At 41.5% G+C, this 26,661-nt stretch overlaps 1 protein-coding gene across 3 annotated transcripts in view; it reads right to left on the bottom strand.

Moving 5' to 3' along the window:
* ABLIM1 (actin binding LIM protein 1) overlaps nucleotides 1–20,647 on the bottom strand; it is a 204,450-nt gene extending 183,803 nt beyond the window's left edge. The window contains exons 1-2 of one of the 3 annotated variants that reach the window (XM_081863702.1): nucleotides 20,456–20,647; nucleotides 18,836–18,931 (exon numbers count right to left, since the gene is read on the bottom strand). Coding sequence is in view for 1 of the 3 variants with exons in the window: in XM_081863680.1 (XP_081719806.1) it covers nucleotides 16,240–16,252 (13 nt within the window). In the remaining 2 variants the exon portion in view is untranslated. Of the gene's footprint in view, nucleotides 1–16,239; nucleotides 16,494–18,835; nucleotides 18,932–20,455 lie in introns of those variants that run through there. The other 2 variants (XM_081863704.1, XM_081863680.1) reach the window with 2 other exon arrangements.
* Between the last annotated feature and the right edge of the window lie 6,014 nt (nucleotides 20,648–26,661).

Here is a 26,661-nt window from a genome sequence, read left to right as displayed (position 1 = left end):
CCCTAATTGTGCTAATGCTCTTAGTATATTTTATGTCAACCTAACCCCTAACTATAGGACACAGTAAAAATTCAGGTAAAAAAGAAAAGGCCCTAAAGATGATGAATGATTCTTATTCCCTCTCTTTTTAAAAAATCAAAGTTTGCTGCCCATTACTCATCTTCTTTAAAAACTCACATGCTAAATGGAATATGCCTATTTGAATTTTTTTGAGGTCAGCACTTACAAGCTACAGTTGTTTATTGTTTGCTACAGGAAGAACAAGGGACTCTGGCTGGCCACATAAATCATGCCACCAAACATTAACAATAGCAATCAATAGTTAACCAGGCAAGAGAACATTCTGTCAGCTCTCTGGAATGGAAGGGTATTGTAGAAAGAACTACAGAGTGTGCCAACAATAGGAATTTTGCTATCAGGATGCTGACTTCTTGTACTGTGAAGTTCTATACATGATTGTTCAGCCATTATTTATCCCACTAATACCAATGTTATTCATCATAGTTTCAAAATATTCAGCTACTCCCTATTTAACCCACAGTGCTCAGCCCTATTTGGCAATACTTTATGCAGAAAATATGCACAAAGTTGCTGCGTATTCTACCTCTCCATTCCACCTCTGCATTCTCAGAGCTAACTCTCACTGTTCAGTTTGTGTCTGGGTAAGAAGTAAAGGAGCTTGTCTTCATATTTTCTTTAATTCAGAGCATGTTACACCAGCTACACAAGAATGTACATTCCAAGGGCGACAAAAAGGAAGTCTCTTTATTTAAAATGAAACATATTAAAATGCATGGCCTAGTTTCTCTATATAAATAATTCCTTTCCATATTAAATCAGCAGCCTAATTTCACAGGGCATCTGTAATTTATGACCTGGGGAGAAGATCACAGCTGCTTCTCCCTGGACATTTTGCTGCTGCAATGTACTGAGATAAGCAATGGCTTGGTTTAGCTTATTGTCCAAACACAGGCTCATAGTACAGTTATCTCCAGACTAACCACAAGATATAACCAAGGTTTGTTTAGGTTTAGTTCAGCATGGTACCACACCAAAATGACTGGAAGAACTAAAGTGGCTGTGAGCTCCTTTTTGGGAGCCCATAGTCACATTAAGCCAAGTTCCAGCTTAGCACAGGACTGGGGAACATTTGGCCCTCCAGATGCTAAACTGCAGCTGCCATCATCATCCTGGACATTAGCAATACTTGCTGGGCCTGATGGGAGTTGATGTTCAACAACATCTGGAAGGCCAAACATCCCCCTCCAGCTTAGTGTGACCTAGGAACCAGAGCAGTATAATCTAACTTCCAGTCTTGTTTATTCTACCACTTTCAATCACTATGCTGTGAAAATGAACTTTATTTGTAGCTTTGCCACCAGCTATCAGTTTGAAAAAGCTTTCCTCTGTAATACTTTTGATTTTAGCATTCAGAAGATGATGTGGCAAAACCCTGTAGCTCTTGAATTATACATCCGTTTTTAACTAACTTTTCTACTAAAAAGTACAGTTACAATCTAGCTAAAGTGTTTAAAATCTGAAACATTATTTCAGCTCTGAACAGAATTAGAAAAAAACATTTAGAACTGGGAGTTTAAAAACGGATTTACTTTATATGACAGTCATGGCACAGTATTTAGCAGGTTTATGTTAAATGGGAAATAAGAAGGCTTGGTGTTTCCTTGCTCAGTTTTTCAGCATGAGCCACATTGCCACCTTCTGGAACCAGAAGGCAGACCCACTGCCACATTTTAAATTTAACAGACTCTGAGGCTAATGAAGGCCCATCCCCTTTGCACATATCTCCCCCCGCCCCACACACATATACACCTTGTCCCGTCGCAGGGAAACCATTCCCAGAACTCCAAGGAAAGAGAGACTGGCTGTTAAACCACTCTGAAAACTGCAGCTCTGTAAGGGGAATAAGGATTTCCTAATAACTCTCAGCACCCTTAGCAGCCAGCACTCAAGGGGATGGGGAACCACAACTGTTCAAAATGGTACTATATAGCTTTAATGTATAATGCAGGTTGCAGGGAGCGGGGGGGGGGGGGGCTCAGGAGCATCCTCATGATAGGGAACCCTACCACCACAAGGCTCCCAATTACAGGGAAGTTGCTAAGTGAATTCAACCACATGCTCTTAGTATCCACCTTCAGGAGTTGTTCAGTGGAGCCCAAGCCCCAGGTCCCCTGCACCTCCCATCTTTTTATTTTTATTTTACTTTGCTTATTTGGAGGCTACTATCTTAATTTCCCAGAGACATTTACACATATAAATTCAGATTTACACATTTGTGTTAAGGGCCTGTGTGTCACAGGTGCTTCCCAGCCAATGAATGCACATGGCACAAAGTTAACTCGTTACTGTCAAAGATAACATAGTTGCTTCTACAGCTCTGGAGACCTAAGCACAGCAATGTAGCGTCTAGGCAGCTATTCCCAAGTCCTCAGTCTATGGAGCAGTCGCAACAACTGGAGACCACTCCCCCTCCACCAGTTTATGTACCTTCTTCCAGCATGCTGTGAACACTGTAGCCAGAGACTATGCCTGTGTGGAAGCTGCTCCTGCTCTTCCTGCTTCAATCCTCTCCTGGTTGTGCACACGAGGGTGGGAAAGCACCCAGCCCTCCACTTGCCTGGCTTGCCTGGCCTGCCTGCCTCTCCCCCCAGCTCTCCCCCCAGCTTCTCTACCTGTGCTTCTTACCTCCAGGCTTCAGCAGTACAGGTCCCCACAGACCACACTAACCCCCTCTCCTGAGTCAGACTCCAGCCCCTCTTCCCCTGGTGCATACTTATCAGCATCCTGGCAGACCCTGTCACTGTGCTCTGGGTGCTTTAAGTACCAAGCACTGCCTCTTCTTCAGACCTTCCCATTCAACATGTGACACTTAGGTGTGGAGCAGCCAAGAACAGGAACACTGAAGGAAGGGCAACACAGGCATGAACACACACTCCCACAAGTTGTTTCAAAACAGAATCAAATAACTGAATAGGGTTATAGTCCAACACTTCCTAATAATGGGGGGTGGGGAGCAGGGAGATGGAAGCCAGTCATTTAAACCTCTATCCCTTGAAACACAGGAGACTGTTCATAAGGTCATTAGCTAGAGGGGGCATTCCCAACTAGAGATGGGTCAGTGCCCTTCCATCTCTCCGTGTCCTCAGGAGCAACAATGACAACTGACATATGCCCATATCATAGAGGGTAAATGCACAGAGGCAGAAACACATTTCAAAGTGGAAACTTAGGGGAGAAATAACAGCATGTGATACCAAGATTGATTTGGGCCAAATTAAGCTCCAAGTGAAACTAGACCCCATTATACTTAGACACTGTAGAAACTGTTAGTCTCTAAGATGGCTATTTAGAAAATACTGTACTTAAAGGGGAGAAGCATTTAAAAGGAAACTTGCATTTAACTTTTCCAGCTAAATCAACTTCGGGATCTTTCAAATCATTGGTACCTCCATATGCATCAACATTTTGAACAATTCTTGATTAACATAATCTTTATGCGGTACAGTATGTGACTAGGAATGCCCTCGCCTGAAACCAAAAGTGACTCCCCTCCCAGAGAGGAGCCAGTGGTCCTGTAAAAAGTACCCCTAACTGGAAACATCTAGACACTGCTCATCCCCATGGTTACCATGACTGAAAATTGACCACTGCATCAAGGAAGACAGACAACTAATGCAACATTCTGTGATCAGTGTTCCCTTCTCCCAGATCTGCAAAAAAACAGACAACAGTCTGCACAGAACAAAGTAATTATTTTTCTCCTTTCAAATTTTCAAACAGGAACCATGCTAGGCCAGAGTGCACTTTATTCTTCTAGTAACTAGTAACTTAGTGGTTACCCATGAAGATGTTGGCATTGCTTACAGAACTTAGTATAGTCCTGTATATTTCTTGAGGTTAAAAAAAAAAAAAAATTCCCACAGTGCCGTGAGGAAATGGATAAAGGCAAATATTTTTTGCCTTCTTGCAGGATAAGAGTCTTTTGGACACAGAAGTTTCCAGTTTTTCTCCAGCTAATGAGGGCAAAAACAGCTGCTTTTTCCTTTGATTCAGGCCGGATGATTAATTACACTGAAGTGGAAGCAGAGCAGCAGCTGTGTCTGCCAAGAGACTTGATAATTAACACAGAGAGATCCACGTGTGAATCTTCATCAGCATTAGCGGTCAAATCCCTTGTGGTTTTTAACTGGCCGGCTGAACAAATCCACAAATGCTTCTTCCCTGATGTCAAGGAACCTTCATCTCCAGCCACTGTATTCCCACTTGAAACATGGTCCATGAGGCATTATATTAACAACTAGGTCAGTTGCCAAGCTGTAAAAACAGGATAATTTTTGTGGTTGGGTTTGATTCTTGTATAGTACATACTGGGCAACTGTCCATCCAAACCCCACTGAAATTATTGGAAGTCACCATCCCTTATCCAGAGGAAAGCACGGAATCTAGAATAGGTTCCACTGCTTTCAGTAGGAAATGCACAGATGATGTTCCCAGGGGACTACATCTGTATTTCTGCAGCTTCAGCCTTTAACACAGCTTTCATTGACACCAGCATCTGAGTACTGTATACATATCCATTATCACCAGAAGCATGTGTGGAAAAGGCAATTATATGACAATGTTCAAGTGATCACTCTTGATTTTCCAGACATATTTCTTTTATCAGCCTCATCCAGCTGGACACTTGCCCAGCTGTTTCCACTTGTCACTAATCAAACCCAACAGCAGTTGAGTTGGACAGATTTTCTTTTGGAATCACAAAGTATTATTTGCCTTTCTTGAAAGGAAAGCTTTTCAGTCTCTTCAGAATGCCAGGTGGGTAGCTATGCTCACCTATTGCAAGATTCTTCTTTGCTCTTGCTGCAACATCTAATAATAATAATAAAAATAATAATAAAAATAAAAATAATAAAAAATATTATAGCATAGGTTTTCATAGACTGGACTCCAGTTCATCAGGTGCATGAAGCTTTAAGTTGTTAGGTATATGCACATAATTAGGTGGGAAAAGAGAGGAGGTATATATATATATAGCTGGCAGGTATATACACATTGTTAGGTGAGGTCAAAGGGAAGTACATTATTTAATTTCTATACTGCCCTTCATCAGAGGAACACAGGACATTTTACAAAAGAAAACTACTTCACAGGCAATATTCAACTAACACGTCCCATCGACACAGGGATTTCCGCTTGCTCAATGGAACTTTCTCCCCTCTACTCCCTCCTGTGCAGACCCCACATCCTCCAGAGTGAAATTGCTCCAGAGGGTTGTGGTAACCCCAGAACAGATTTAAGGAGTGTGCAGGTGTGGAGGGTGCTCTGGTGTGTAAACAGAAATCCGTGCACTGATGGAGCATGCACTTAGTGCTACATGGGATACAATCCAGTGTTTAATAATGTAGGTAAAATCACTACAGTGACCATTCACAAACCAGCTGATGAAAACACAATCACTCAGGCATTGGTAAGTTATTGCTATGATTGGGGGGGAGGGGCAAACCCCCATAATCGCTACATTCAGTCAAGAACTTGAGCAAACTCATAAATTCATGAATTTAGCAAGGGTTGGAAATAACACCAACTAGCTTCATCATGAGGCCAGCCTGGTGATGACTCTATGTGGTGCCAGGGGGGCGCAGTCGCTGAAGACACAAAAGGCTAATAATGGTTTGTTTGATAATGGGAGCCATCAGCCAGGCAGAGGACGATAGCAACATGAAGGGAGAGGTTGCCAGGGTAACGGGGGTGTGATGTCACCACAGAAAAAAATATGTCCATTTAAACTGAGGTTTTGGGGCAAGAGTTTTTGGGAAGGAGAAAGGAGGCACCAGAATTCAATGCATGCTGGCTGAGAGGCTGCACTCAGAGACTGGGAGGGGGACATGACTGGCTGCTGCTTTAGACCCAAGTTTGCTGAAGCTATGGGAAGAGCAAAGAAAGACACTCAGGGTGTAAATGTTCTGCACTCCCTCCATCAAAACTCAGGTTGTAAATATGTGTAAAATAAACCACATTTCATAAAGACACAACAGTCTCTGCTGTGTCTTATTCCCACAGAACACAAACCATGGTTAAGTGCCAAACAATATCTCTGGAATCTTGCTACCAATCAGCAGAGACTGGGGTGGCCTGTAACACTATTTACCATGTTGCGATTCTATCACAGCCATGACTTCTGGAAGTACTGCACTGGTGCCTCTCGTCTACATCTAAGAACAAACTGTGGCATGGAGTGGGCCCTTGTACAACCTGGAAATGAGTGGAAGGTCCCCTTCCACTTTGAGCTCACTTGCCATAGGAAATATTGGGACTAGCTTAAAATGTCTTCAAACCAATGATAGAAATACCGTATTTATGTGGATCTAATGTGCACCTCAATTTTCAAAACCTTGAAACCAAAAGAGTATTTGCTGGCGACATCAAATCTAATGCACACCCTAATTTTCATGAAGTAATTTGTCCAAAAAAAGGTGTGCATTACATTCGAATAAATACAATAAAAGAGATGGGGTGGAGGTTTCCAATATAGATGGCGGAGGTGTCTGGTTCTGCCCCATTTCATCAAAAGACACTATTATGTTTTAGCTACAAATAATGCTGATCATTCTCTTGACTGCTACAGCTTATGATGAGTCTGTAAAAGAAGAAACGTGCTGCTGAATTTGCTGTCAAATCTCCCAATAATGTTCTTATCCGGCTCTGAAAAATTTAGCTTGTTTTGATCCTCATACAAGGGAGAAAAACAAAAATGCTACACTCTCAACTATACTTTTGGGCTGCATTACCTAATCGTTTTCAGATTACAGTTGAAAAGCTTAATGGTCAAAGGAGGACCATTACAGTCACCCAACTTGACCTCTTACTATGAAGCTTTATGAATTAAACGCTCTTGGAATTCAGGTTTTTTTTAATCTACATGGAACATAATTCATATTGCCGCATAGCATCTGTTAACCATATACCATCTGTTAACAACTGAGCCCTCCTGATCTAAAAAAACAAAATAAATGTATTTGCTGTCAACTGGTAGCTCTGCTCATCAGGCTGCTATGGAACACTTATCAAAGGCATTAAAAAGCTTAATTGTCCAATTAAAGCTTACATCAATTTATCTCATTATATTATTAAATGTAGATGTTATTAAAGCATTATATGCCCATCTCTAGAACACAGATCCTCAAGAAGAGACAGCCAACACAGGGGAGAGCAGGGTTAATGAGTGAACTACCTAGTGAAGGCTGCTGTATTATATGGAACATTGGGGCTTGTTCTCTGTTAAGAGCCTAGAGCCAAAGGGCTAGGGGTTAGATGCTAACCCACCCCCCAGCTCAGTTTGCTGTCGTAACAAGAGAAAATTGAGTCTTTGTGATGGTGTAAGAAGTGCTAAGAGAGGAGCAGAGCAGACAAAAACTTGTGGGGACAGATAGGACTCATCCATCATGGCAGATACCAAAAGGAAGGGCTAGAAAATCTTTGTACCTCTCTAGCAGGGGGAGCTAAATATTGAGTAGTACTTGCTCACCTTTTACAGCCTATAGCTACATCTACAAATTGAAGAAACTTTCTCAAGACACCACACACACCCTGCAACCAAGAACACACGACAACCTATTTTATTGACTTCAACTGAATGCTTCTTCCAAGTCTAATTTCAACAGGGGAAAGGGCAGGATGGGGGATTGTGGCACTGAGGAAGGTCTCTGCAGAAACATTTAGTGACCACACATGCCATGTTGGTGACTCCTGTCACAGGGTAAGCAGGCATTCTCCTCCCTGGGAATGGTGATAAAGCATAAACACTCATGTGCTCCCAGCACCTCTAATATATGATACAGATGTACACGTGGTAGTCAATTTGTGCAACCCTTCCACACAAAAAAGACAACAGTCTGCTCACACAGGCACAATATACTATAGCTCCAATGGGATAGAAAATATATTTCTGCTTCCTGGTAGGGAACCAAACCACAGTGATAGTTGCATTTTTCTTAAAGAACAAAGAAAACTTGATGACATTTGGACAAATGGAGGCTGAAGGATGTGAGCTGTTAAAAAGTGTTTGCCAATAACCAGTGTGTCACATCTTTGCTAAGAGCTTTTTTTCTAGAATTGGGCAGAGGCCATTTTTTTCTTGCCGTTTTCCTTCTATAGAACAAAATCAAAGGAATACAGGTGGAGAATTAGTTTTGCACAGCAAAGTGGCAGCAGTGAACTGCAGAAAATCTCCCACTCAAGAATGCAGTTTTCTGCAAGGCAAGAAGTGACGAAACTTCTGGGGGAAGGCTTGTGTGTTTTCAGTGAAGTGCTCAATTTTACCACATAGCTCTGAGGCTTGATGCATTTATAATGATTCTAACTGCCCACTCAGGGCAGTCAAGAACTGCATGTCTAATTTTAACATTTTGGAGGTTTTAAAATTTTTAGCATTTTGGAGGTTTTAAAAAACCTGTATTTTTTTGTTATTAATAGGCACCTGGAGATTTGTGTCTATCTGGGATGTGTGTGTATGTGGACTATTTTTTGATCTCATTTTAGTCATTCTTTACTAGTTGCTTGTTAAATAACTCTTTACAAATAACAATTAGAAACTACGCTTATACTTTTATTAAAATTTTAATTATTTGCAATGCCAAAATATTTGTCATGCCTACAATATAAAGTCAAATTTTAGTTAGAGCAAATTATAACCTTTCTGCAATGCATTAACAATTGTGAGTTACGATGCCCCCACACCGTTAGATTGTTAATGCTACGCTATCACTGATGCTGGGTTATTAGTTTCAACTGACTGCTTGGTGAATTAGTCCATTTCAAAATACCCCTTTGGCTCCACTACTAATATTTGCTAAAAATACTTCCAGAGCTCCTAAATAGCAAGACTGATGCAGTGCATAAAGCCCTCCAGGACACAGTCTTTTTGCGGATGACTATGGAGAAAAGATAATTAAAAAACAAAGTTCCAATCCATGGTTTGTTTTCATTTGTTTTGTCTATCAGATAGAAAGGGTCAAGGAGAGACAGAGAAAATAAATTTCCTGCTTCAGTAGGCAGGGGTACTCCAGAGAATGCTCTTTCAACTTTGTCATGAACATGCTGCTTTTGCCCAACAAATCAACAGTATTTCACATTCATGGTGAAATGCTGATATGTAATCAAAAATCCAACATGGGGAAACACTACAGATTAGGAAAACTCACATCACTCTAACAGTAAGTGAAATATATTTATATTAGCAGAGCTGTTGCATGCATTCCATCCCTGCAACTATACAGTCATAGCTCGTGTTACGTTTGCTTCACGTTGCAGCTTTTCAGGTTACGAAAGCGGCAAACCTGGAAGTGTTTACTTCCAGGTTCACCGCGCGCGCGCGCACACACACACACAGAAGTAATCTGTACGCTTCACGCATGCGCAGGAGCACTCTATTATGCATCACACACGCACAGTAGCAGTGCTCTACTTACGGACTAAACGGATCACGTTCGTAAGTAGAGGTACCACTGTATATGAGAGTGACTGACTGCATATCCAATGACTCTACTGCCATAATGTTCAAATAATTGTTGCATTAATTATTGTATGGTCTTTTAACTTATTATTGTTCCATGGAGAAAAGATGGGCTGGCAGCTGAATCTATTTCATAACCAATGATGAAATGGCCAAGGGGCTGCCAACACTGCTACCCACATACATCCCTACATCTGCTACCCAAGCACTTCACTCTTCCCAAGGATAGGGCTGGGATGATAACAAGAATCTTAAGAAACCTGGATAACAAGGTGCCAAGTATTTTTGCATCCCTATTTACAAAACTTAAAATGTTATTCCACACCAACAAGAGTTAGAGTCGGACCAAATAAAGGCTTTACATTACCTACTTTCGCTCTTCTTCTTCTTTTTGTAATACAAACTCTTAAAAAAACTGGACACTTTTAGAACAAATGTGGCAGGAATATTTTCACACTATAAGAAAACATCATATAAATAGCTAACAAAACCATATGCACTGCAGCTGTCTTGATAAAAATGTGCAATTGAGCAAAGAAAGCATTTTACTGCCAAATACACAAATGATCATCTCTAAGTAAAAATTTTAATATAGGAGGGATTATCCCTGATTTAGATGCAGGTTCTTTAGCAAGCTACCCTCAAAGACCAATTGCCACACAGTTTACACAGCTGGGTAGTCCTGCGGGTGGCCTCAAACTCATTAGGAAGATACATCACTGGTTTGATCAGAATGGCTTTGTCCAAAAGAAGAAAGAGTGTCATAGTAATAGTGTGGAAAGCAGACAAGACTATAATGGTCAATTTTCATGATAATTTATTAGCATGGAGAAATACTACTATACTTTTCTGACAATTGCAATGCATTGCCCAGCACCACCAAATCACTTATATGTTCAACATGTCAATATCAAAGAGCTAAAATGCAGCATCACAATGGCAGAAACAAATGCTATTCAAAAGGTATTTTCCAACTCAGTATGCTGCACAAGATTCACAACATAGCCTCTATGAACAATCCAAATACAGGTATGGAAAGATTTTTCCAATATCTGATTATTATTAAGCCACTGTGTGATTGCTTCATTAGAAATGTGAATGGCTATGAATATTTCCGGAAGGTTTCTAAATATGCTTTCAAGAACCCCTTCAGTTACAACATGTCTAGCAATAGGGAGGGTTAGTTTACTTCTTTCTATAATTCTCAACCAACATTGTGTGTCATATTTCTATACTTATAACACATTCTCCTATAAAAAATATATAGTTTATTATTAAAATATCAAGAAATGTAAATAATACAAATATATCATTGATAAAAAGTAAAAAAAAATACAGAGATTAATCACTGACAAGTAACAAATGTAAAAAAATTAAATCAGAAAAATCTGGATGCTCTCTATCTACACATTTTCATGAAATTTGTTATTTCAGAGGTTTATAAATAACTCCATTTCTCAGTGAATTGATTTGTGTCATGTTTTAGCTTACAACTAGCATACACAGTTGGTTAAAAAGTCTGCTGCCCAAGCTTGTCCTATCAATCCAGAGTTCTTTCTGTCTTCCAGTAAGGAGTAGTGGTCTCCTACCCTTTTAAGGGCTTCTTGTAAGACAGGATCTTTTAAACAGAAAAGTAAAGCAGCCCAAGGGGCATGAAGTATATAATACCCAGTTCTTTTATTATCCCCAATAAGAATGGGAGAGAAAGCCACATTTGAAACATGTTTATTTTCTGGTATTTGATTTAAGAAGGTATTTAGTTTTCTTGCCCATTCCATTTCAAAGAACCTAAGTAGATAACATGTAATAAATCACATTAAAAAGATGGCCAATTAAAACACAAGACACTACAAGCTGGCAAAGAGCAATAAATAAATAAAAACTAAACATATTATATACCATTTTATCCAAACAACAACAACAAAAAACCCACACAATATTAGACTTCGGCTATGCTCAAATTATACTTATTTCTAAATAGTATAGGATTGTGCCTCAATTCCTCTGTTCCAGCAAAACACAGTGCTATGCTGAAGAGAAAAATAGTGACATCCTTGTGCTGATGGAGGCTACCACTAATGAAACGCTTATGCCAGGTATTGTCAACCTTTTCAGGCAAATGAGCACATTTGGTTCTTTGAGCAATTTCCTTCACCACCAAAGAAACAGAAAAAGAGAAATTCCATGTATACACGCTTATTTTTCCCAGGGATTTGGTAAAAGCTGGATCCAGCAGAATTAATCTGGGCCTTGAAAAGCACAGAGATGAATGAGAAAACGAGGAAAAAAAATCACTCTTCCAACTTCCTCCTCTGGCCCTATATACTTTTCCAGGGAAGAAAAAATGACTATTCTCACCACCTTGTGGTCAAGGTGCCATGGGATGGAGAGAGCTTTAAAGCTTTGTGGGCATCAGTGGCCAACCCCTTCCAAACAACTGCACAAAAAGAAAGATGTGGGAAGAGCATAGAAGGAACCTTATTACTCACCTGGGCCTCATTCCCAGCTCTGTGAAAATGTAATTTCAGGCAGCAAAATGTATTTGGTCCTCTCTGACACCTGGCATGCTTGATTTCCAGCATCCCTATTTTAAGAAACTATATTTTGTTGCATGTGTTTTAAAAACATGTACCAGAAATATTCATTTCAGAGGCACTATACAACATCTCACTAAGGATTGTAGTCATGGTAGTCCTACTCAGAGTAGACCCTTTGAAATTAATGGGCATGTCTTACTTAAGTCTATTAATTCCAGTGCCTCTACTCTGAGTAGAACTTGGCTGGAAGCCAGCCTAAATGTCTGTGAGTGATTTGGACTCCAATGCAACACACAGTTGTATGGAAGGAAGCCTTATTGAACTTCATGGTGATTACTCCCAAATAATGCATGGAACTGAGCCGCTGGTCTGCCTTGCTAACCATAGACCAATGCTCATTTCCCTTCTCTCAAATTCTGCTGCAATATGAGCATCCAAAATAGCTTTAGATTCATTGTCTTAATGAACAATGAAAGGAAACTACCAGCTCATATCCATTTTGATAGCTGTTCATGCTAAACCATTCCTCATATTCCCCCAAAAAATTTCCACTGAACTTGTAAACAAGATAAAGAAAAATAGATTTCCAAGCTGCAACTCAAGATAAATGGGTGAACGTGTTCTTTTTTAAGTCTAGCACTTCAAGGGGTTGTTTTCATCTCTAATGAATAGCACACCCTGTTATAAAACAGAAGTTGTTAGGTTAATTTATGGGGAATTAAAAAGCCACTCAGTTTATGTGTGCCATCTAAGCAGATTTCTGCAGCAGTTAGAAAATCATAAATTTAGCAGGCAGTAGCAACAAGAAGAAACTATCTGTATAAATTAGGTGTTTCCTTGGAACAATGACCATTGGCTAAAGTATCGTGAAATACTACTATCCATGTGAACCACAGTATATGCAGTCACTGAACGCAAGCACAGTAAGATCACATTGGAACACACAGTATGCATGCTGGAAGATACACTGAGCTCAATTCTGGCTATCTGCTACTTTTATCCTTCCTCTGTCAGGGATGTTAAAGAACTAATAGTCCAAAGAACTTGGGCAAACCAGGAGAAAAACTGAAGGCAAAACCAGAGAGAGACCCCCTCCCCACGTTTATATGGTTTTTGTTATGGACTCCCAATATATAAAGTTTAAAATGTGCAGATCTGGTTCCAGATTATGGGGGTCATTGGGCAGACTGCCCTTGGTGGGATTTCCAATATCAATCACGCCCCCAGTATTAACAGTCCACTGGCACTGCTGCAGCCACCAATCTCACAGGGTTACCAGTGGAGGCAGCACTGTAGCAGGCTGGAAGCTTAAGGGCTCCACCAGTGGATAAGCCCACATAAGACCCTGGGGTCAGGGAGCACCAATGAAGGTATGTGAAGTGCCAACCTCATAGGGCACTTCCAGGGTGCATGAGCCCCAGAAAATGCCCCATCACTAAATGTGGCATGCATCCTACTGAAGTGACCCAAGCATCAGAAGTGGCGCTTGCCAGTTTATTTTGATCTTATTTGCAATTAAAAATCCTAGTGTAGAATCCTGTAGAACAGAAGTTGCTGTTATAACAATAGGAGCCCTAGCACAAATGTTGTTATAACTTACCCAAAACAATTTCAGTAGTTTTTCTGCAGTACAGAATTCTCCTGCAGAGAGTTATAAACACTATTCACAATAGGAGGAACGGTGCCAACTAGACCACAAAAATGAGAAATGTTGATTAACTTAATTCTAGATTCATTTAGAACATGTTCCTGGTTTCTTCCTTTGCAGCAGAACATTGCAAAATGGCCATGCAGGCAAAATTGACTGGCTTAGAAGGCTTAATTTGGCCCATGTGCTGGATATTCCCCACTCCACAGTATAGCACACAGTTTATTGATTAGTGTAGACAGATTGTTTAGCGTAAACTGATTCTTACACATTCCAGCTTTGGCCTAGAATCCGCCATGCTGAACTGCAGCTAATACAAGCCACGTAAAACAGTGCAAGCACACTCATATACAATATACCACCCAAAAAATACAACTGAACTCAACATCTTAAGGTTCTTATGCTGGCATAACATGTTTCAGAAATTACACACAAAAATGTAAGTTCTCATGATTACCACATAAGGGTATACAGCACAAGTATCGGGATCATCTAACTTGTCCCACTCTTATTTTACATGCATAAGAATGTTGATGAGACAGGGATTGAACAATACCCTCTCCATACGGCCACTGTGGTATAGTTATGTTGCACATAACATAACTCATGGAGTAGTGCCACCATTACCACCCGCCAGGTCCCACTTCCTTGTGTAACATTATTCAAACACTGGCAGAGAGCCGAGGCACTCTCTTACACCACTAGCTGAGGATCTTCTCAATATTCCCTCTCTTACAGTAACATGCTGGCTTCTGACAAAGGGACTTCATGATAGTATGATGAGACCCATCACTGGTTAATAGGACCTTGTAAATCACCAGGCTGCTAGCCATAAATATCAGACAGAATATGGCATGAGGAGTAATATTCCAATCAAGGATTAAAAGCACAAATCCTGAACAAAAATGAAACATTTGAGTTGTTTTCATTATAAAGCTTTTGGAAGAGAACAAAAGCTACAGCCAGAAGCCTACAAATCAGAATAAGCCGAGAACCTAAAGCCAGGTTTGAGTTATACTTCCTAGATCTGACAATTCAGCTGAGTCAGTACTGTGACATCACAGCACCCTGAAAGGGGAAATGCTGTTCAAAAAAAACAGCTCAGGATTGGAAATTCATCTCCTATCCCTCTCTTCCCCCACCCTGCTTCCAATAGCAAAACAGCCACACCCATGAACTTATTCTGGGCGTTGCCTCTGCAGACAAATTAAATATATGAGGATGGCATATTAATGCCGTGAAAATTAATAGCCATTGCATATTCTGGCCTTAACCCTGCAGAGAATGTGTTTTCTCCAAGAAGTGTTCCACTGAGAAGAAACTACACCTAGTTCACCATATACCTAGCATATGGTATGAAATTGACCCACAGTCTTTAATGGGCCTTGGTGTTAAGCGTATGTAATGCCTTGTGAATAGACATGTATTGGTTTCTTAAATATATGAAGAAGAAAGCTTCTTTCAACCACTGTAGCATTCCCCCTATCAAATAAATATCACACATCTACCCAAGAAGAAATTTCATATTTAGGCCTCTTAAACACAATTCAATGTGTGTTTACTTAATAATAAACTCCTACTGAGTTCAATGGGATCTAGTCCCAGGAAAGTTTGCATATGACAGCCGGATTAATGATTAAGAAGTACACATGATCAATATGGGGGGAGGGATTGGGGGGAATGCACACAGATGCAAATAAAAATCAGCTGTTCCCACACCTCAGAAAAAAATAGTACTGTTATTCAGAACACATCCTACCACAAATTAATAATCCTGTTGTTGAACGATCTATAACACTTCATTAGTAAGCATCAGCACCTTAGGGGTTGTAACCTACTCTGAAAACACAGCAAAAATATCTCCCTCTCACACTGCGAAGAGGTGGGGGGGTATTGGCATTGGCTTCCCTTTCTAGCTTGCAAACCCTTCCGAGAAATATTTTAATATGCCTCCAGAAAACGCAAGCTGCGAACGATCTGACACGTCGTTGCTTCCCACCCACGAAAAAAGGATGTACTGCAGCTTTAAATATCTTGGTGCATCAACCCCTGGAATTCTTCCATCGGTAGAGCTGCAAAATGGTACCAAGAAGGGTGGGGTGGGAACTAAATCTCCTCACCCCACCTTTATCCCAAGAAAGGTGATTAAGTAGCACAAGCCCATCCAATCCCTTCTTGCACCCATAGTAAAAGCGAGAGTGCTGTGGACCGGGGCGTACAAACGCCACCGATTTCCCAAATATCTCTCAAGCTCTTCTCCCTCCCCCCCCCCCACGGCCCCCACTTCCACATCAAACAAAAGCAGAATGAAAGGCAATGCGCGGCGAAGTTTCTTGCGGAGACAGGTGTAGGTTGGCAAGGGGGAAAGGATATTAACGTAGCCACCGCCGGCACACAACACCACCACCACCACAGGCAGAGAGCTGGCCCTGCCTGCCTGCCTGCCCGCCCAGCCTTCTATCTCCAAGCGACCACAGGGGAAGATGCTGCTCCTCCATCCAGGCGGAGAGACGCGCACTCACCTCTGGTGGACATGGCTCGGGCGGAGCGAGGGAGAGCCGGCGGCTGCAGGGAGCGCCAAGACCGGAGAGCAAGCCCCAGATGCCAGCCGGATGCAGCTGGGCAGCATCTCCCCCATGTGCCGCCGGGGAGTGAGAGCAAGAGGGCGGTACCTGTCTGCAGCGCGCCCAGGCGAGGCGAGGGAGCGCCAGGGGGAATCACAACAGCCGGCCGCTGCAGCCAATGCGGGCGGCGAGCGGCCGGGGCTGGGCGGGGCTCGTCCCTGCCGAGCCGGGCGCTGCTGCAGCACCAGCAGAATCTGGCCGAACAATCGCTTTAGCCGCCCGGCGCAGCGCTTCAGGCAGGGGCCTCCGGCGGGAGGGGAGAGGGAGAAGGCGCTTGGCAGGCAGGCAGGCCTCCCCTGGCCCTCCATGGGCAAGAGGCATGAGAGGCGGGGTGCGAGCTGTGCAGCTACATGATATGGGGCGGGGGGAGGGCAAAGCTTGTCGGAGCTAAGCCCCCTTTCACTTGGCTTCCAAGGTCCTGCTTTCATGGAGAGGGGAAGGCTGGCAGGCATGAGTGATATAGAGATAGATTGCCACTCCTATGCAGACAAAAAGCATAGGAGAGTGGCCTTAAAGGAGAAGCTTGCTGAAAAGCTTGAATGGCTTCGAATGATTTTATAGAAATGCGGTATGCTTTTGTAACTTTTTTGGTTGATAATGCCACAACCTGCCACCAATCTCTCTCTCTCTCTCTCTCTCTCTCTCTCTCTCTCTTCTTCTCCTCCTCCTCCTCCTCCTCCTCTCTAAGTCTCTCTCACACACAATTGTGGAGTCTCTCACACACACAATAATTCCACAGATGGTGATGTGTCCCACTCCAGGGGTTATGTTATTATTGATTTATTCTTTGCTAATTTCATAATTAATACTTCTTTCAGCATATCAAAATGCTATTAAAAACACATTTCTTTTAAAATCACCATTCTTTTACAGGATGAAAACATGTTTGCCTACTCCACCATTCCATCCTTTGACATAGGATGTACACAGACTGTACACTTACTGAATGTTATATGTGAATAATAAGTGTACAGCTCAGCTATTTGTATACAGAAGTAGATGGATTGTTCACTCAGTATATGGAACATTTGGAGCATACTGCACAGAATTCAGTGGGACTTGCATTCCAAGTAAATGTATGATGAAGAGGAGGAAACTGCACCCTCAGACTTCACTTCTCTGGAGACATCTACTCTCCCCACCTTCTTCTTGCGATGGTTGAACAGCACCCCAAAGAATTAGAAGGCAGGGCTGAATAAGTCTGGATATAGTTGCCTTCATACATTGTTTTATTCCTTGACGCAATACAAATCCCACAATGAAAGCTGACTGAGATAAGACAGTTAATTCTCATTTCACTGAGTGGAGTTCATCTTGTTTAGCAATCTGAATCTTGATAACAGTGGGTTCAAATATTCCTGACATTTTTGTTTGCTGAAGTCCTCATTAGTTATTAAATATTAGATGTTGCCGTGCATGCCTGGGGAACTTGCAAGACACAAGCTTCCCAGAGATGCACAATGCTGCCCACTCCATGAAACATGTCTCACTAGCCACACATTGTAGTCCCAACAGGTCTGCTTTTGGTGCCTGCCCGGGACAGAAAAAATTGGGGTTGGCAAGCAGTTGGCAATACATGGCTGGTGGATTGCATTCATCTTGAGCAGAGGGATGTGGTTGTTCAGATCAGTATTGTTGCATATCACTTCCCGGCCCCCAAACTGCTGTAGCTGTTCTAACCAAGAACAGCTGCACATGGACTATTTTTCTTTCAGCATGCAACAAATGTATCTGCTCACTAAATAACAAGAACTGCGTACGTAAAAAAGGATAACTATTTCTGTATGTCTCTGTAAACTGTCAAGTTGCACAGGTGTGTGTATGTTTACCCACCTAAGAAGGCAAAAGAGGCAGTAAACGCTAGTGTTCTGAAATTTATGTAACTTGCACTGCAATGTATATAGCCTCAAGCTTGACATTTCCAATTCAGTCACCTTTATAAATAATCTTTGGCAACCTGTACAATTCAGTCATATTTGCCATATCATTTCCTTTGCTACAGTTGCAAATGGTAAAGAATCCTACAGCAGGCATGATGAATTAAACAAGTAATTCTTCTTCTTCGCTCAATTTCTATCCCTTAGGAACTAGCCTCAGAAGCTGATCTATTGCTACAATAAAGCAAAGTGGTGTGTGCTCATGCATTAACATTCATTTCAGAGCTAGTTCAGCCCGCTCTTCTTCCCCTTTACATGGTCAATCATTAAACATCTCCATTTGCAACTTTCTCCTTCATGTACTGTGAGAATCAAGGTTTTGCTCAGTCATTGTGATTTGATGGCAGCCTTTTGCATCCTTAATCATCATGCTATTTCCAGTACACTTCTCTCTACATTATTATCATGGGTTTCCCCCCTGTGATGCTAATATGCTGACATTTAGAAAGAAATTGCAGGAAGAAGTATATATACATGGAAACTTTGTGGCCACGGGAGGGGAGTTATATTGTATCCACTTAATTCCTATCTGTAAAATATAAATTGTCATAGCTTACCTCATAGAGCTGTTTGGTGAAATATCTCAGAAGCACTGCATACAAGTCTCATAATAATTTGGATTTTGCTTCCATGAAATAGCATTCCAAAATGTACTGAAAAATAGGAAAGCATTGTAGTACCACATAAACAGGGTGAAAAAATATTCACTAACAAAAATTACACACAAGGCAATTAATTTAGTGTTTATTGAAAAGTGTTTAACTACAAAGAATGTTAAGGTTCTGACTCTATCCACCCTAAATGGTATACGTAGTGTACAAATAAACAAACCAAAACGTGGCTTCTCCAGCCTTAGGAACAGAGCTTGCAGGGCTAAGTTCAAAGCCTGTCTTGGGCAATGGCAACTATATTACTAAATATTTTATTCCTGCCAATGCTTGAATTAGCTCAGTCGGTAGAGCATGAGATTCTTAATCTCAGGGTTGTGGGTTTGAGCCCCATGTTGGGTGAAATATTCCTGCATTGCAGGGGGTTGGACTAGAAGATCTTTGTGGTCCCTTCCAACTCTATGTTTCTACATTTCTATGGCAGCAAAGATAGGCGACGATAAAATCCAAGAAGTCCCATCCTGATTCCTTACCCCATTTTATCCAAATCATGCCACACATAGGCTTTAAAAGCATAATCACATGATGCTAATCACAGAAGGTAAAGCCCCCTCTGGCCCACATCAGTAATCTGAGCTCTGATTCCTGACCTTGAAAGAGGTCTATTGGCATGAGACAATGTCAATATATCTCATCTATCAATCCGCTTTTGTAAAGTACTTATCACTGGGATGGTTCACTGACAAGGATTAGAAAGCAACAATGCTGCCCGTGGATACTCTTTAAAATCTACTTAGGTTGTAAATTTTACATTTTCATTAGACTGAGAGCAGAGAGCACTAGGCTTTAAACAGAAAAGTAACTCACCAATATGAACTAACCAAGTAGAATGTGAGCATATTACAAGTCCCAGCTCCTATCTGTTTATAGAAGTAGAGTGGTACCTCAGTTTCCAAACATAATCCGTTCCGGAAGACCGTTCAACTTTGAAACGTTCGAAAACCAAGGTGCAAAGGGCGGTCTGCAGGAAACTGAAAAAAATAACATGTATACACAGCGGAAGCCATTTGACTTCCGAGGCATGTTCGAAGCATTTACTTCTGGGTTTTCGGTATTCGAAAACTGAAATGTTTGGCTTCCAGGACATTCAAAAACTGAGGTACCACTGTAGTTAAGAAGTTATAATGTCCTAGTTTGGAGGAGAGCAAGCCCAACAGTATTTCAGCTGCATTTTCTGAGATGTCAAATCAACCACAGCTATCTGGGCTGGTCAAAACTAGGCAGACTGAGGCGGTCACCTCATGTGGCAGGTGCTGGGAGTTGAGGAACAGTAGCAAAGTGTTGGAAGGCACCAAGTGTGTCATGTGTCCTGCATTGTGCTCCCTAAGCTAGCCTACTGCCCTCAGGTGTAGTGGAAGGCACTGTCCCATCACTAGTGTTGAAATATGATTCAACTGCCAATCCATCGGGCTTTTGCCTTAAGATAGCCAAGAATCTTGGAGCACCCCTGATTTCTACTTACAACTGTAAATACAATTTTACTGCTAATTACATATTATTTATACATACCTATATTAGCTTGCAGTCACAATTACAGTGGAACTGGATTTAGTGAATCTTCTCAGAGCATTTAACAGAGCATACATGGTGTCCTTCTCACTTTCTTTTATCTCATTCAAGCCAAGGATTGTTGTATTCCGAAGTGGTTGCATCCAGAAGCAGAATGCATGAGCGAAAGCAGGAACAAGTCCTTTTGGACTGCTGCAAAGTGTCATGCAGATAGAACAACAGTACAGTATTATACTTGGTATTGGCATGCTTGCCTAAGGGCTTATCTGGGAAAGAAGGGCAAATCATTGCATTATTACAGGAGGGTGGGAATATCAACAGAACAATCAAACCCCCAATTCACCACACTAGAGGGTGGTTGCAGTGGAGGTTTCCTTCCACCTGGCTCAGATGGCATTTCTATGGCCAGGGGAGAAGCAATTGAACTGGGCTGGCCAAGGTTTCACTGTATCCTAAGTTGGTCAAGCTACCGGCAATGGGCCTGATCCAGGCCTCTCTACTGTGCCAGCATGCAGCTAACACAGCAAAATTTGGAGGGTGAAACTATACTCCCCACTTCCCACCTTGGCCAGCATGAGCAGCAGAGCTTCAGCTTTTGCAAGACACAACATCTAGCCTCCCCGTAGACAAATCAGAATGAATGTTGCCAGAAAGCAATCGTACTCCTCATTGAGACAGCCACTACAAATAGACACAACTTTTAAATTTTGAAGATGAATGAATATCATACTAGTTCTGTAGTGGGAAAGTCCTCATTTCTCGTAATTGCCATTACTTTTCATGAAGCATATGGTTGCCTTTTCTAACCATCTGTGCCTTCATTCTCCATTTGGTTAACCACAGGCAACAATTGTATTTGATTTCCAATGTTACAGGGAAGCACCACCAGATGGACACAGAGGTCACCTGCACAGCCAGTTGGTGGCACTTCCAGGAATGTGGGGAATTATTCTTATTCTCCCTCTGTCTGGTAAGGCTGCATTATTTAATACTACCAGGGCAGGGGGGAAGCTTGAATATATCTTCTTTAATCATTTTGATACTAACTGGTTTTCTTTTTAATCTTCAGAAATTACATCTTTAGTCCAATACTAACAAAAGTTTGCTAATAACGACAGGCTACAGACAGGAGGAAAAACAAATAAGGATGGAGGATTGAGGGGGTTTTAAAGGGGAAAAGGTTGCTTAGCATTCCCTTGCAAATAGCCAGCATTTTTGAAAGGGGACAAATCCCAAGCTCTTCTCGCTTGTTGCCATCTGGCAATTGCATAACTGGGATAAACCCCTTTAATATGTGTGTGTGTGTGTGTGTGTGTGTGTGAGTGAGAGAGAGAGAGAGAGAGAGAGAGAGAGAGAGAGAGAATGAGAATTATGCATGAGACTTGGAACATTTTCTCTGGGCTCTGTCATTTCCCCTGAGTGGAAGCAGCAGAAATTGGCTCCTACTGCTGCTCTTCACTCCGCTCACTTTTGCAGCCCCACACCTCCCTCCAGTTGCCTATGTGCACTCATAAATGCTGCTCCTCTTAAGCCCAGCTCTTTTTCTTCCTTTGCACTTCCTCCCACCACTGAGCAATGGGGGTTAATTTGGAGATGAGGGCAGACTCCCCATGCCCCCCCCCAAGTATTTGTAATAATTTGCAACTGGCTCCTGCAAGGCCAAAGATTGCAAGCTGCATGCATAATTGTCTTCAAGCCCTCCCCCTGCTACTGTACATGGGAGTTATCAGGAAACCCTGGAGACCTCAGGTCCGCCCTGAGGTGTCTGGCAACTCTAGTCCAATAGCATCTGAAGGTCCACAGCTTCCCTGCCCATTCTAAAGGTTCTGATGCAACAGTCCTGATCCTATGAAAAGCCTACTAGCCCAGGCATACTATCTATGCTACAGTATCTGACATGGACCAGTGAATGAATAGCTGGGAGCAGCTAACACTATAGCATTATAGAAGTTAATTGGAAATGTACTTAATCAGTGTGTGCTCAGAATCCTATATAACCACCTCTGAACTTTCCAAAGTAGAATGAGATATAAGTAAAATACATGGGGTTGGGTTTTTTGTTTGCAAATAATTGCATTTGGCCAAATTCCCCACATTATTTTGGGTAGAAAGCTGGTCAATACTGTCTCATAGATGTTGCAAAACTGGGAGAGTGCTTATCAGTGACTCTTCATCAAGGTGGAGGGAGGTTTTGACTCGGGAGCTGTAGAACTCTGTTGTGCATGTAGTACCCTTTATTTATAAATGACCAAGGGGCAAACTAGATGTAATATTATCCATGTCTTTAGCCCTTGTGTGGATTTTTATTTATTTTATACTAAATTGCTAGCAAAGGGATTGTGGCATTGGAGGTGGGAGTTTTACCCCTTTACCTTAGGTACAGCAATGCTCTTGAAAGGCATGTTGACACTTCTGCCTGCAGCTTTAGCTGTTTATTCATTAAAAAATAGCAACTGCTGATCATTAGAAGAATTAGACATAGCTAACTTCTCCAGGTATTTTATGGGTTGGAAAGAAGTTACATGTGGGGTTGACTAGGACAACATGTCCAGTGGGCAATTTGCACAATCATGAGTGTAGCAACTGATAATGCCAGTTAAATATTGTCTCCCATTATTATGGGTTGGAGCTAAGACTCTGTTCTTTAGTGAGTCCTTGAGGTTACTTCCCTTTTTCTATGTAGTCTGTTAGTTGTGTGTTTGGACCTACAAAACCTTGTATTATACTAAATGATGACTTAACAATAAGCCTAAATAGATTCTCTATTACTTCCTCCAAAATGTCCTCTATTGCTGTTTCAAGACAGGTACATACAGGTATTAAGCCAATTAGGGAGGTTAGTTGGAGCCCACTTTAAAAAGTGTGAATATGCTGCCATCTGCTGGGCACATAAAGGATTTCCCCCCATAAGTCATTGAGGTTCCTCTTAATTAGATTGCTTCACGTTGCAAAGAATTGATGTTTCTTCTGCCTACAAGTGCACATCTTTTATAATCTCACAACTAGAGGAAACCTGCTGCGGCTGCTATTGTGGTGGTGGTGGTGTTTGTGGTGTTGTTGTTGTTGTTGCTGCTGCTGCTGCTGCTGTTCTTGTTCACCCACCCCTCACCCCAAGGACTCTGGGCAGGCTACAACATTAAAACACAATATTAAAAACTTACAGAAATAAGGTGGTTCCTAAATATATACACCTCAGGTGTCAGCTAGATTGCCATTTGCAGCCAACTGAGCATTTAACATACAATGCTAATTTGTTTCTAAATGTATTGATATGTTATCCATTGTTCCTGCCTTAACTATGGCGTCTAAAATTTAAGGATGTGTTTCCATGAGAACTAAAATAAGCTCCTTTATACTTTTGCCTCTGATGAGCAATTTGAGGCCTGTTAACAGACTAGTCAGCCACACCACTACATTAATTTTTGGCAGTGTATTCTCCTTCATTTCTGGTTGTTCTTTTGGGCATGTACTTTGTTTTCATTTTATGGGACTACCTACACAATTTACAGAAAGAAAAATGTCAAACTGGCACTACTACAAATGATGGTCTAATTTAATAAGCCCTTGAAATTAACCATAAAATTATTCCTGTATCTTATGGTTTGATGCCCTCTTCTGGTGGAAATCCATCTACTATTTCCAATATTCTCATTTAATGTGGATGCTGTTGTAAGGTAAGTTACCAGAAAACAAAAATGATAAATAATATTAGTTTGCTGCTGTTCTTAACCTTTGGTTAAAAGGTCTTCCTTAATTTTACCTTTGATTTATTGCTTTTCTTTGTCAGATTATGGCTAGCCACCTTGATTGCCATCATAGAAGAGACACGAATGTGAGAACTGCACAAATTGAGATTTGGCAGAAAATATTTTTGGAAAAGTTAAACAAAGAACAGCAATAACAATGGACAAATCCTAACAGATTGTTGGTCTGAAAGTGTTCCCTTGCACATTGCCTGAGTTGCTGTGATGTCACAGAAGTCTGGTGACTAGAGTTCCATTTTCCATTTCAGAAGCAAGTACAAAATCTAAGAATGCTAATTTTATCCAAGCAGGAAAAGTTTACAAATCCAATTTTGTTTTGTATTCAGACACCCAAGTGTCAGTCTTTTTGGAGATGGGATATGAGCAGAAGAATAGAGAGACATAAACAGGACACTTATGAATCCACCTCTATAAAAGTGGGTTATATGTAACAGGTTATAGCTAATTTCAATACAGTATAATAAAATAATAATAACTTTTTATTTATACCCCACCCTCCCCGGCCAGAACTGGGCTCAGGGCGGCTAACACCAATAAAATTACAGTAAAACATTATGTGGGGGGACAGTTAATTAAAATACGGGTTAAAATACAATTTAAAATGCAGCCTCATTTTAATAGTAGCCCATAAATCAAAACCATAAGGGGAGGGAAACATAAGGATCAGACTGTGTCCAAACCAAGACCAGGCAGAACTTGCAGGCCCTGCGGAAAGATGTCAAGTCCCACAGTATAGTACAGTGTAGCATATTTCTGCAAACTAGTAGACAGTGCTATACCCAGAATTTTGGCAAAAGTATTTTACACAGATAAGAGTACCTGATGACTAGTATTGCACTCCAGAGTGTTCTGTTTTATAGTTTGCAGAGTGGACTGGGAGGAGTGGCAGCAACAGTTTAATAATAATATTGTGCTCAATGGTTCAGTTCTGGTCCCTATATAGCCTTCATATTCAAGGCTTCTTCTCAAAATACCATTTTCATTCTGAGGATTGCACCCAAAAGTCACTCCCATGATTAAAAGTGCAATATTGGAAGGATTTATGCCTTTCTTGTTCATTAGATGGGCATGCTGAGCCACATCCTTGGACAAGTCCGGTAATGAGTCCTGCAGATATGATGCTTTTCATCACAAGAGTGAGTTGCAGGTGCACTCCACAGAATGATGAAGTGTGACAATGAACACTGGTCTCAGGGTCTCTGCTTCCCAGCATTTAGGGAATAATTGAATGCTAAGAGTGAAAGAACAAAAAGTTATATACAACCCCCACATCCCAAGGCAGTGTATCCCCCTCCACATATCAGATCTGTACAGATTAACTAATCCCTGTGACAATAAATCACAAGCAGAGAGTAGGAGGGAATTAAGTGTGCCACACTAAGGGGCATTCAGAGCAAACGACTGAAGCAAATGATCATCCTCTTCTCCAGTGTTTATCTCACATCATGCCATTCATTCCCCTTCACAATCTAGTTTTCAGGATTGAAAATTATTATTCTTTTGACTAGTTGGTTGGCTGGTGTAGAATTTGTGCTTCATATGCCACCTGCTAACAAAATGTTGTCTGGGTGGATTACAGGATTAAATAACTTTTTAAAAAAGGAAAAGAAAACTCAACTCAGAATTTAAACACTACAGCTAACATATTTGCTTATTTGGAAATAATATTTTAAAACCACCATACAATTAAATAATTAAAGCCTAAAATTATAATCATAAAACACAGGACAAATGACCAAATGAATCAAATTCTATAAAAATCCTTGGCAAAACAAAAATGTTTTCAATGGAAGGTAAGATATCAGAATTGCAGCGCGGGTGGCGCTGTGGGTTAAAGCCTCAGCGCCTTCGACTTGCCGATCGCATGGTCGGCGGTTCGAATCCCCGCGGCGGGGTGCGCTCCCGTCGTTCGGTCCCAGCACCTGCCAACCTAGCAGTTCGAAAGCACCCCCGGGTGCAAGTAGATAAATAGGGACCGCTTACCAGCGGGAAGGTAAACGGCGTTCCGTGTGCTGCGCTGGCTCGCCAGATGCAGCTTGTCACGCTGGCCACGTGACCCAGAAGTGTCTGCGGACAGCGCTGGCTCCCGGCCTCTAGAGTGAGATGAGCGCACAACCCTAGAGTCTGTCAAGACTGGCCCGTACGGGCAGGGGTACCTTTACCTTTACCTGTTGAGGGTGTTAGCAACACTACTGAGGAGGCCCTTTCTGTCACATAAACACCTATTGTACCTCACTTGACGGGACATTCAAAGAAGGACCTTAGATCAAGTTAATAGCATCTGAGAAGTCACATGTAGGAAAGACAATAATTCAGGTACAAAGGACCAATGCGGTAGAAGGCCTTAAAAATCAACACCAGTACTTTGAATTGGACCTCGAAACAGAGCAAAAGCCATTAACAAAGAAAATAGTGTAACAGCCCATCTAAGTTAGCAATATT

Source organism: Podarcis erhardii, assembly GCF_964252035.2.
Source record: "Podarcis erhardii genome assembly, chromosome: 5".
Lineage (NCBI taxonomy): Eukaryota > Metazoa > Chordata > Lepidosauria > Squamata > Lacertidae > Podarcis > Podarcis erhardii.
This window is presented reverse-complemented; position numbering and strand designations above follow the sequence as displayed.